We start from the raw sequence: 12,577 nt of genomic DNA, 5'->3' as shown, positions 1-12,577 counted from the left end.
CTCTCAAACTGAAGCCTGCACAGAGACACACACACACACACACACACACACACTCTCTCAAACTGAAGCCTGCACAGAGACCCATGGATTGGACGAGAATCACTACAACTTCTGGACTGATAACCCCCGATCTGCTTTTTCCAGGCCGGCTGTCGATGAGCTCAAGATATGATATCTGTTATTAAAAGGTCGACTGAGGTGCTGGAGGTAACCATGACAACACTGAACTCAAAGCAAGAGACTCAAGTCTGTTTGCTTGATTTTTCTCAGATATGTAACCATGACAGCGGATATACTTTTAAGGAAGCTCAGCGGCCGCTCTTCCGGCTTTACTTCCTCAAATGTGTTTCCTTGTTCTTTGTATTCAGTATTCTTCCTCGTGGTATAATTCAGAGATGGCTGTAATCATTGAAGACAAGCAGGTCAGATGACCCAGGCCTGATCTGCTTAATGCTGTGAGGCGTGGACGGATTAAAGTCTGTGAGGTCTACTGTCCCTGCTGAGCCCCATTAGTCACAGTGAAGTGATGAAGGTGATCCAACTTCAACCTGCTCATTGTGGCCACGAAGGAACAGTATCTCTGGATGGTCACTTTTATGTTACTGGCTCCCACTGTATTATCTTAAAACAATCCACTGTCACAAAGCCCCGAAAAGGACCCATGAAACAGCTGTGGTCTTTGTGTATAAAGCAGCAGGTCATCTGCACTACAGCTGCACACTTAATGGCAATATGGTCAAGTGCAATAACCAAAACGCAAGAAGCGGCACTTTTTTTGATAAAGGTAAAATGTGACAAACAGCTTTATAATGAAGCACTGCAGAGCTGCACTGAACTACAAATATTTTTCTCCAGATGTAAGAAAACATGTTTGTTTGTAACAGACTCCAACAAATGTCACGTCATCACAATTTTTACAGTCAAAATGATCATTCCTAATGATCGTGAATCATATCGCAATATCTGCAGCCCTAATGTACAAAGAGTTGCACAACAAAGAAGAAAGCAACCGAGTGCTTCATAAAAACACTTTTTTTTTACTAGAATTGTCAAATGAATGTGTTATTGATTAAAGATGGAAACAAAATATCCTTTACTTTAACGTACTACAAAGACTCTTTATCTGGTTATGAAACAGTCCCAATTTGATACTGATGCCTCTGTATGACCGACATTAACAAACCACCAGCAAAACGGAATCTGCAGACAAATTATTAATAAAAATGACCGTCAGTGAAGTGTGAAGAAGTATAAAATAAAAATACTCATGTCAAAGCCATTCAGAACTGTAGCTGAAGAACATTAGCCACTTCTACTCACACACCGACCTCTAACTGAGCGGTCGGAGGTCAGTTCGTTGTATTTTGACTCATTTTATTTGCTTTGGTTAGTTAGGATTAGCCGTCATGATAAGAGCTACGTAGCTGTACAGCACAGACCCGAACAGATTTACCCACCCAGCAATCTATCTGTAACTCAAGAAAATGACAACGGTTTTGGTGCCAAACTGCTTCCATCACAAAACAGCGAGAGCATCTCGCTCTAGAGTCTAGACGAGAAACAGTTTAGCACTTCCTCTTGGCCGAGAATTGTGTTGTGTGAGTCAGTGAGCTCCTGTGTTTTCTGGCAAGAAACCTGAACATCAGTTTAAAATAGCCTGTGGGAGAACGGCGCCCTGCGAACTAATCTGCTGTCTCAGTCGTTGGTTTGAGTCTGTAGTGTGGCAACGGAGACACTGCGGGTAAAAGACAGAAATGTGATGTTGGTAAGGCCTAGAAGTTTTCCACTAAATTAAAATTTAGTGGAAAACAGACCAGCTGGTCAGAGTCCGTAAGGCTAAAACACAAAACCCTCCTCTAATGCACATCTTATTACAACTAAAGTGACAAATCTGAAATTAGAAACAACTCCGAGACTGAGCTCCACAACACAGAGACGTTTCCAGCATCGTTCATCAGACAGGAAGAGATATTTAATTGTACCAAAAAAAGATCCTCCGTCTGCATTGCATTCTGGTCTATTATCAATGGCGATATCAACATGTGCCGAGTCTGAAGCACACCCAGTACCTCCAGTTGCCCTGGTGGGGCTGCTCAGTGTGTGTCACACTGGTTGTACTGGGCATCTCCCCGGGACCCCGACACGAGCATGACCCTTTTAAATCTCACATTATCAGCTCCTAAAGAGAGACAGAACTCAGAAATGGGTTGACTGCTAATCTAAGATTCAATATAGAACATTTTGCACAGATCCTTCATTTATAAAAACATGAAAATGCATTCAAATACTGAGTTTGTCATTTTATACTGAGAGCAATTTGGATTTTGTGTCTCTAAATGTTCTAACAGCACCGTTTCTGTCTGCAACAAACCCAAGGTGTGACACACTGACTGACACATAGCTTTTAATTTAACTTTTAATTAGCACCCTACGACAACCGAGAGAGTAGCCTGGTTTATCTCTTGTTGTGCACAGTCGACTCTTTTGCTGAACAACACAACCCCCCCCCGGGAGCAAATCAAGGTTTTTCTTACACACACACACCCACACACACACACACACACAATCTCATACCTTGTTCCAGTCGCAGCGACAGCGACCGCCTGGCGGCCTCCACCTCGGACCTGGGGCTGTCCAGACCCTGCCGGCACCACTGCAGAGGTGTGAGGGAGTGATCTGTGGACTCTTTAGCTTTTGATGGCGCATACAACCTGGAAGGAGACACAGATTGAGATTGAGAGTCAAACAGTTGTCTCACCACAGGACAAGGCACGTAGCTGACATTGTCTTTACCATGCTCGCCATCTTAATCTAGCGTGTTAGCTGCTAATTAGCGCTAAAACCACATGTAGAGCTGTGGCAGGTTGGAATGTCATATTTCCAATTAATCAATTCATTTTTTTTGTTTAAAAAAATACAAGTGACATCCTCAAAGATCACCTTTGATCACCGACAGCACAAAATCCAAAGAGATTTGTTTACATTGATACAAATCATACAAAAGCAGCAAAATGCTACAAAATGTCTGAAAAACTGGCTAAAAAACAATGAATCAATCCTCAAAATAATAATTGCCAATGATATTTTCTGTCAGCCAAGATATTATAGAGTCTTTGAGTCATGAATGTTGGAACCAAATCTCATAGCAGTCCATCCAATAGTGTTTGTGAGAAAATGTGTCCAGATTGTAATATTTCAAATATCCAATCAGTCCGTAATCATTCTTATTGATTTTTTAGGACTTTTTGTTCTGCAAGCCCATTTATTTTCGTACTTCATATTGCAACTTTATTTGATATTGCACCGGATTATTGGATAGAAACAGAACTATTATATACAAAAAGAGACTTGATGGCAACAAAACCTTTTAATATCTTTCCATTTTAGGTAGAACTCCTGCTGCATGGTGGCGTGTTCCTCGTACCCAATACCAAATATCCAAACCTCCTAAACCTTAAAACAACATCATTCTCTTGCTTTTTGTCCAACACGAACCACAGATGACTAATTGAAAAAGGAACAAAGTCAAAGTAGTATAACATTTCCCTGCTGGGGCCATTTCTCCAGGCGGTCTCTGACATATCACGACCCAGACTCTTTCGTTTTGTGCCACCAACTCATCCCCTCCTGAGTCAGAACCCCCCCCACCACCACCACCACCTTCCGGCTTAAGGTGATACTAAGCTTCTCAGATGTGAGGAAGAGGAGCTGCTCAATTCAGAAAGGAGTGGATCAGATTATTTTGACAGGCCCTGAACTCCTCCGCGGTTTTTCCCCCTCTGGAGACGAACACGGATGGAGCTGAATTATAGATTAAGACCTTCACCGACATCAGGTGAGAGTCTGATCTGGAGGGGGACACACAAATGCACCTCGGCTACTATTCTTAGACAGCAGGAGGGGACACAGCTGATATGAACACACCAAATAAAAGATGAATCTGAATGTGCCGCAGTGGAGAATCGGCTACTCTTCAAAGATCAGTTTGATCTCCTGTGTGAAGCTAGTCTACCCTCACTGACATGAACATGAATGCTGCAGAATATTGGAAACAGCCTCCAAAAAATGACCATCAAGTTGAATTAACAACCTCTCTACAACAAGTCCCAACAAAAACTGAACATATTAAGCACCGTAAATGTAGATATTTATTGCAGGACTGCTGCTTTAGACCTCTATCTTTAGTTTGGAGTAATAAACTGGCAACTGGAGTGCAGATTTCAGCCCATAAACATTCCCTGTTGGTGTGTTTTTACAGCAGTGTTTACAGTTATTACCGACAGGATATTACAAGATTAATAAGTTCCTATTCTGATAATTAATTCCTGGTCATTGTGTAATAATAAGCATGCTGATTTAAAAGGGCTTTTACTGTAAAAACAATAAGCCAGCTGAGAGCCACTTCTGATAGCCAATTTATTGATTAACTGAAAAAGTAGTAACTAATGAGAACAAGCATTATAGCAGCCCTATTACCCAACAGCAGTGGCTTCCTGTTGATTGTTTGTTTTGCACAAGATGGTCAGCTCACCCTGCGAGCTGCAACATCATCAGCAAAACTGGACTTCCTGATTTTCAACTGGTCTCTTCGCAACCACCTCACACGTCCCTTTCACTAGAAGATGACAGTAATTAGGATGTAGAGATTCAGACTGAGTGGTTTCTTCTGCAGATTTTGGAAGATGTTTCAGCTAAAACAGTCACACTATCTCAAGGAAATGATGTTTTTTTTAAAGCCCATCTTGCACACTGCTAGGTTTAGGGTTGGTTTCCTTGCCCACAAAATGGCATTTGACTATAAATGTGTGTCCTGCACAGCACAGAGGGAAGAATGGCAGCTTGGTGCAGCCCTGATGACAGGCCTGATAACAAGTGGCCCTCTCCTCTCAGCTGCCTAATTTACTCCCAAGGTGTGTGTGTTGCTTTGTCTGGGCATTGCAGGACAGGCTGGTTACACACACACACACACACACACAAACAAACAATGAGGAAAATAACAGGAGAACTACACATGGACTTCATATATCAACAAATGGTTGAATATTAATTCAGTTACCATGTTTCATCAGACTCATCCGAGCAGGACAGAGAATTCAAGTCTAAAAGTTCCAGCTCATCCAGAACCGACGGCTCGGATCCATCCTCCTCATCCTCCTCCTCATCCTCCTCCTCCTCACCGGCAGCCGCTCCGTCCCCGCCCGTGTGCGGGAGGAAATAGTCGAAAGGCTCCTCCGGGGGCGCGAAGGACCCCAAGGACGACTGACAGAGCAAGGTGGGCAGCGGGCTGGGGAGGCAGTATCCCCCGGCGCCGCCGAGCACGTACGCCGGGGACTGGGGCAGCGCATGCGGGCCGCCCGAGCAGCCGCTGGCCCGGGTCCGCAGCTGCTCGTTCTGCCGCTCCAGCTTCCGAACCAGCTCCTGCAGCTTCTTCACCTCCAGCTCGGCGTTCAGGGTGTTGCTGTTGCAGTCCACCTCCGTCATCATCGCGGGGTTCAGTACCGCTGCCTCCATGGGAGCAGAACACACACACTCACTCACACTCACACACACAATAATGCGCTGCCTCCAACCTCCAACGTGGAGCAGAAATGGAGGACAGGTAGCTGCTGACGGCTCACCCGTCGCCCTCTGGCTGCTTTCTGTAGTCTGGTGGTAGTAATCCGTCTAGTACGCCTGTCTGGACGGTCACCCAATGGGAGACTATATGACTCCACCCCTCCACCACACACCCACACACCCCGGCCTCCTCCTCCCTCACCCACAACCCTGATTCCAGGTGATTAGTGCACCTGTGAGGCCAAACTGCGGCCAAATGTCCAAACAGGAGCTCTTCTGCACCTTTATTTTACCCTCACACCGTTTCATTCTCTAAAAAACACTTATTTTACATGTTTTCTCTGTTTGCAGCTGATATACTGCACCGGATATTATTTAAGTATTAATCAATATCCATTCAATCGATGACCTAATTGTTCTGAGCTGATGAAAAAGGTGCAGTAAAATTAGCAGAGGCACACCTGCTCAACATTTATAAGCATTTGGCGACATCTTGTGGCAGAAGCTGGTTATGACAGGAAGAGGAAAATTTGGATTCGAGGTTTGGATACGTTTAGTACTGTCATTAATTTGATTAATTAGTCTGTAGAAGTGTTATTGATTAATTAAGTATTGTATATATATTTTAAAATTTAAAAGGTTAAAGTGAAACGTTGACATTAGAAAATGTCAAGAAAAACATGTAAAATGGTTAAACTTTCTTATGATGACGGGCAAAATAACAAAAGAATACAAAGAAAACATCTACTTTTCTGTGAAAAATCATATTTATTGTTTAATATACTGATAAATATATTCAACCTTCTCATTTATTCCTGGACACACACTTCCATCTGGTGGCTGAAGAGGCTCACTGCAGCTTGTTGAGTCTGAGCTGCTTTTAGAAACAATGACGGCCTGCTAGACAGTCGAGCCGTTTTGTTCTTTCCGAGGGATGAAACAAACCGAAGAGGACAGAAGCGACTCTGGGAAACACAATGTTTTTGTCTGAATGTTTTATGTTTGAGCTCAGTTCCTCAGCGTTTCTTCCAGGTGAATTTCTTTCGTGCTCCCGCCTGGCCCGGCTTCTTCCTCTCCCGCACTCTCGGGTCAGGGGTCAGCAGACCGGCTGGAGGTTAAAAGGACGGAAAAGAGAGACAAATGAAAGTGGATGGAAATCAGGAGACAAAGTGCATTTTGGATATTCTTCTTGATATGTTTTGTTTTAATGCGTCTCACTGTTATTTCTGCGTCAGGCCTTTTGAGGTTCTACCAACATCTGCATTTCTTTATGCACGTCTTTATGATATGAAGCCTCACCTAAAACTAAACTCTATAAATCTATCGTCGCCCTTTACAGTGTGTTCAACCTCAATTCTGCAATAAATCACCAGTATGCAGCATTTGTACTCATCCTTATTGTTAAAGTAAATGGATTGACCACAGCTATAAAGCTTTTCACCCCAACACCTTCACAAAGAGAACTAAATGTCCATTAAGGTGGATTGCCTGTCATAAGTAAGTTTTAAGTTGAATTTTACACCACTATCGTAACCTAATGGCTGCAGTAATAATAAACTTTATTTGTATAGCAAAGTGCTTTCAAAGGCAAGGAAGAATATTAAAGTAAACACGTAAAAACCAGACATGGGATCATAAATGTAAATGGAAGACAAAAAGTAGTGATGTAACATTAAAAGAAACACAGAAGGCCTTCCTGAGGCTAAAACAGGCCGACAACCCCACCTTGTCTCATGGTCTCCCCCTCCCCCTCGGACAGGAAGCTGAGCAGGGCCCGAGAGATGGCCAGTCGCAGCGCCCCTGCCTGGCTGGCCCGCCCGCCGCCGCTCGCGGTGCACTCCAGGTCGAAGCGTCCCAGCATGCCCGTGAACTGCAGCGGGAACATCAGCTGCTCTCTGAGAGCCGAGAGGTGAGGAGTGAAATAAAAAAGAAGAAGAGGAGAAAGAATGAAACGTGGTTGAATGGGCAGAGCGGGAGTGTGTGCTATTTAACAGATAGCGGTATCAACGGCAGAGGCTTAGCTAATTTAATGTCTGGTTGGGTGACTTTTCAGACAAGCACAGAGGATCCCGGCACTGTGAAAAGCTTTCTTCTACAATCTCTCCACCGCATATTACAGAGTAACTTCTGACTCAGCAGGAATAGGATAAGGTTGTGTGTGTGTGTGTGTGTGTGTGAGAGAGAGAGAGAGAGGAAAGAAAGAGTTCTGGATGGCGTCTCTGGCTGAATGGCCTATGGCTGCTGACAAAGTCAATTGTCACCTCTCTGCTCCAATTACAGCCCGTCCTCACACTGCGTGACAACACCAGCTCTGGACATTCTCTCTCTCTCTCACGCACACGCACACACACACACACAGTAACACACAGGTGTACAGGTTGAATGCACGTGCACAGGGGGGGTGCAGAGGTTTGTATTGGACAGGTGGGGTTACAGAGTACACCCCCCCCCCCGTATCTTTATTTCATCTCCTTTATAAATCTTAAAGAAGTGTTTATTAGTTCATTCAGTGTGCAGAACTGAACAATAAACAGAGATAAATTATATTTTATCTTTAGTACAGTTAAAAACAATATGATCTTAAATTAATACAATCCGGTTGTTGGACAGTATATAATGTATAATATATATTTATATATATATATATATAAAGCATATAGTAGTATATAATATAATATAATAATATATAATAATTATTAATATAATATAATATAATAATATAATATAATATAATAATATAATATAATATAATATAATATAATATTAATAATACAGCTTTATGACCTCATATACTTTAGTTTTGGAGTAATAAACTGGTGGGAGCAGACTGTGAGTAGCAAGATTTTCTAAGCCATAATTACATTTCCTTGTTGGTGTGTTTTTACCAGCAGTGTTTGAGACAGTGTAAGTGTACTGACCAAGTGGGATTGTTATATTCAATAGAGGAGAGATTGAATGATTCCTATTGGATATATTTTATTATTTCCAGTTGTTCAGTTGCGCGCGGAGTTGTTGAGAATATAATTAAGATGTGATTGTTATAAGGGCTTTTTGGTACATGTGTAAATACAATATACCGAGCATGAGAGAGCTACTAGGCGTGAGCCAAATTTGGTATTTGGATTAAGCATAGATATATAAGTATACTAATAGCAATATTTATTTCTATATTTTGTCAATCGATGTTTTAGGTTTACAAGCATATATTTTATGGGAACGTGTTGGCCACTTAATTGACCCCAGGACAGCAGTATGGTTCTGAATTTGATTGTTGTGTTTTGCACAGATGGGGTCAGCTCACCCTGCGAGCATGACAAACATCAATCAGCAAAACTGGACCCTTCCTGATTTTCAACTGTCTCTTCGCAACCACCTCACAGTCTTTAACTAGAAGATGACAGTAATGTAGGATGTTAGTGAGATTCAATACTGAGTGGTTTCTTCGTGCAGATTTTGGAAGATGTTTTCAGCTAAAACAGTCCACACTATCTCCAAGGAAATGTAGTTTCTTTTTTTTTTTTTAAAGCCCCCATCTTGCACACTGCTAGGTTTAGGGTTGGTTTCCATTTGCTCCACAAAAATGGCATTTTACTATAAATGGTTGTCCTGCACAGCACAGAGGGAAGAATTGGCCAGCTTGGTGCAGCCCTGATGACAGGCTGATAAACAAAGTGGCCCTCTCCTCTCAGCTGCTAATTTACTCCCAAGGTTGTGTGTTCTATTGTCTGGGCATTGTCAGGACAGGTCTGGTTACACACCACACACACACACACACACACACTAAACAAACAATGAGTGTAAAAATAACAGGAGAATACTACACATGGACTTCATATATCACAACAAATGGTTGAATATTAATCAAGTTAGCCATGTTTCCATCAGACTCATCCAGCAAGGACAGAGAATTCCATAGTCTAAAAGTTCCAGCTCATCCAGAACCGACGGCCTCGGATCCCATCCCTCCTCATCCTCCTCCTCATCCTCCCTCCTCTCACCGGCACCGCTCCGTCCCCCGCCGTGTGCGGAGGGAAAGTAGTCGAAAGGACTCCTCCGGGGGCGCGAAGGACCCCAAGGACGACTGGGAACATGAGCAAGGTGGGCACGGGCAAAATGGGAGGCAGTATCCGTTCCCTCCGGCGCCGCGAGCATCGTTTACGCCGGGGACGGGGCAAAGCCATGCGGGGCCGCCCGAAGCATGCCTCTGGCCCGGGTCCTGCATCTGCTCGTTCTTCCGCTCCAGCTTCCGAACCAGCTCCTGCAGCTTCTTCACTCCCAGCTCGGCGTTCAGGGTGTTGCTGTTGCAGTCCACCACCTCCGTACCATCATCGCCGGGGTTTCAGTTACCGCTTGCCTCCATGGGAGCAGATACACACACACACACTCACACCTCCACACACAATAATGCGCTGCCTCCAACCTCCACGTGGAGCAGAAAATGTGAGGAACAGGTAGTCTTGACGGCTCACCCGTCGCCCTCATGCTGCTTTCCTGGTAGTCTGGTGGCAGTAAATCCCGTCTATACGTCTGTCTGGAACGGTCCACTCCAATGGGAAGACATATACTCCACCCCTCACCACACATCCCACACACCCAGGCTTTCTCTCACCCACTTAACCTGACTCCAGGTGATTAGTGCACCTGTCTGACGGCCAAAACTCCGCGGCCAAATGTCCCAAAACATGGAGCTCTTCTGCACCTTTATTTTTAAACCTCACACGGCAGCCCGGCCACGTAGTCTGCCCGCCGCCGCCGTTTCATTCTCTAAAAAACACTTTAATTTTACATGTTTTCTCTTGTTTGCAGCTGATATACTGGCACCGGATACATTATTAAGATTAATCAATATCCATTCAAATCGATGACCTATATGTTGCTGAGCGTGATGAAACAGGTGCAGTAAAATTAGCATAGGCACACCTGCTCAACATTTAATGAAGCATTTGGCGAACAATCTGTGTGGCAGAAGCTGGTTTTATGAACAGGAAGAGGAAAATGGATTCGAGGTTTGGATACGTTTAGTACTGTCCAAAATTATTGATTAATTTAGTCTGTAGAAGTGTTATTGAATTAATTAAGTATGTATATTATATTTTAAAAATTTAAAAGGTTAAAGTGAACCGTTGACATTAGAAAAATGTCAAGAAAAAACATGTAATGGTTAAACACTTTCTTATGATGACGGGAAAAAAAACAAAAGAATACAAAGAAAACATCTACTTTCTGTGAAAAATCATATTTATTGTTTAATATACTGATAAATTATATTCAACTCTCATTTTATTCCTGGACCACACACTTGCCATCTGGTGGCTGAGAAGGCTCAACTGCAGCCTGTTGAGTCGAGCTGCTGTTTTAGAAACAAGTGACGCCTGCTAGACAGTCGAGCGTTTTGTTCTTTCCAGAGGATGAACAAACCGAAGAGGACAGAAGCGACCTCTGGGAAAACACAATGTTTTTTGTCTGAATGTTTTTATTGTTTGACCTCAGTTCCTCAGCGTTTCTTCCAGGTGAATTTCTTTCCGGATGCTCCGCCTGCCCGGCTTCCTTCTCTCCCGCACTCTCGGGTCCCCAGGGTCTGCAGACCGGCTTGGAGGTTAAAAGGACGGAAAAGAGAGACAAATGAAAAATGGATGGAAATCAGGAGACAAAGTGCATTTTGGATATTCTTCTTGATATGTTTGTTTTAATGCGTCTCAACTGTTATTCTCCTGCGTCAGGCCTTTTGAGGTTCTACCAACATTCTGCATCTTGCTTTTAATGCACGTCTTTATGATTGAAGCCTCACCTAAAACTAAACTCTATAAATCTATCGTCCTCTTACAGTGTCCAACCTCAATTCTGCAAATAAATCACCAGTTGCAGCATTTGTATCATTCCTTATTGTTAAAGTAAATGGATCTGAAGACCAGCTATAAAGCGTTTTTCACCCCAACCACCTTTAACAGAAGAGAACTAAGAATTGTCCATTAAGGTGGATTGCCTGGTGCCCTGTCATAAGTTAAGTTTTAAGTTGAATTTTACACCACTATCGTAAACCTAATGGTCTGCAGTAATACAGTAAACTGTTATTTGTATAGCAAATGCTTTCAAAGGCAAGGAAGACTATTAAAAGTAAACACAGTAAAAAACCAGACATGGGATCATAAATGTAATGGAAGAACCAAAAAGTATGATGTAAGCATTAAACGAGAAACAACACAGATAGGCCTTTCCCTGAGGTAAAACAGGCGACAACCCCACCTGGTCTCGATGTCTCCCCTCTCCCTCAGGACAGGAAGCTGAGCAGGGCCCGAGAGATGGCCTAGTCGCGCAGCGCCCCCGCCCTGGCTGGCCCGCCGCCCACGCCGCTCGCGTGCCACTCCAGGCCACCAGCGTCCAAGCATCGCCCGTGAACTGCAGCGGGAACATCAGCTGCTCTCTGAGAGCCGAGAGTGAGGAGTGAAAATAAAGAAAGAATGAAAGGGAGAAAGAATGGAGAACGTGGTTGAATGGGCAGAGCGGGATGTGTGCTATTTTAACAGATAGCGGTATCAACAGGCAGAGGCTTAGCTAGATTTAACTTCTGGTTTGGGTGACTTTTCAGACAAGCACAGAGGAATCCCCCGCACTCGGTGAAAACTTTCTTGCTACAATTCTCTTCCACCGCATATTACAGAGTAACTTCTGACTCAGCCAAGGAAACGGATAAGAGTTGTGTGGTGTGTGTGTGTGGTGTGAGAGAGAGAGGAAAGAAGAGTTCTGGAATGGCGTCTCTGGCTGAATGGCCTATGGCTTGATGACAAAGTCAATTGCACTCTCTGCTCCCAATTACAGCCCGTCCCTCACACTGCCGGTGACAACACCAGCTCTGGACATTCTCGACTGCTCTCACTGCAACACCGCACACAACAACACCATGCACAAATCACTCAACTGGTACATTAAACTTACTACAAGGAGATAAACTACAAGAAACCGAGGCGATGCTGTGAAGAAAGTGAAAAAAGCCCTGCTTTTTTAATTTTTTTTTTTTTATGGA

The 12,577-nt window shown here is 43.6% G+C and overlaps 2 protein-coding genes across 2 annotated transcripts in view; both read right to left on the bottom strand.

Annotated features, from left to right (window-relative positions):
- The window catches only part of LOC118339990 (SLAIN motif-containing protein 1-like), a 14,195-nt gene extending 8,518 nt beyond the window's left edge, over positions 1-5,677 (bottom strand). The window contains 2 exon segments of the mRNA XM_035677834.1: positions 2,575-2,711; positions 5,057-5,677. Coding sequence (XP_035533727.1) covers positions 2,575-2,711; positions 5,057-5,511 — 592 coding nt within the window. The 5' untranslated portion in view covers positions 5,512-5,677.
- A 627-nt stretch (positions 5,678-6,304) lies between these two features.
- The window catches only part of mrps9 (mitochondrial ribosomal protein S9), a gene marked incomplete in the record, with an annotated part of 12,461 nt that continues 6,188 nt past the window's right edge, over positions 6,305-12,577 (bottom strand). The window contains 2 exon segments of the mRNA XM_035677835.1: positions 6,305-6,664; positions 7,282-7,451. Of these exon segments, the coding sequence (XP_035533728.1) occupies positions 6,573-6,664; positions 7,282-7,451 (262 nt within the window).

Source organism: Morone saxatilis, unplaced genomic scaffold, assembly GCF_004916995.1.
Source record: "Morone saxatilis isolate NCDOM2014 unplaced genomic scaffold, NCSU_SB_2.0 Contig6, whole genome shotgun sequence".
Classification (NCBI taxonomy): domain Eukaryota; kingdom Metazoa; phylum Chordata; class Actinopteri; family Moronidae; genus Morone; species Morone saxatilis.
This window is presented reverse-complemented; position numbering and strand designations above follow the sequence as displayed.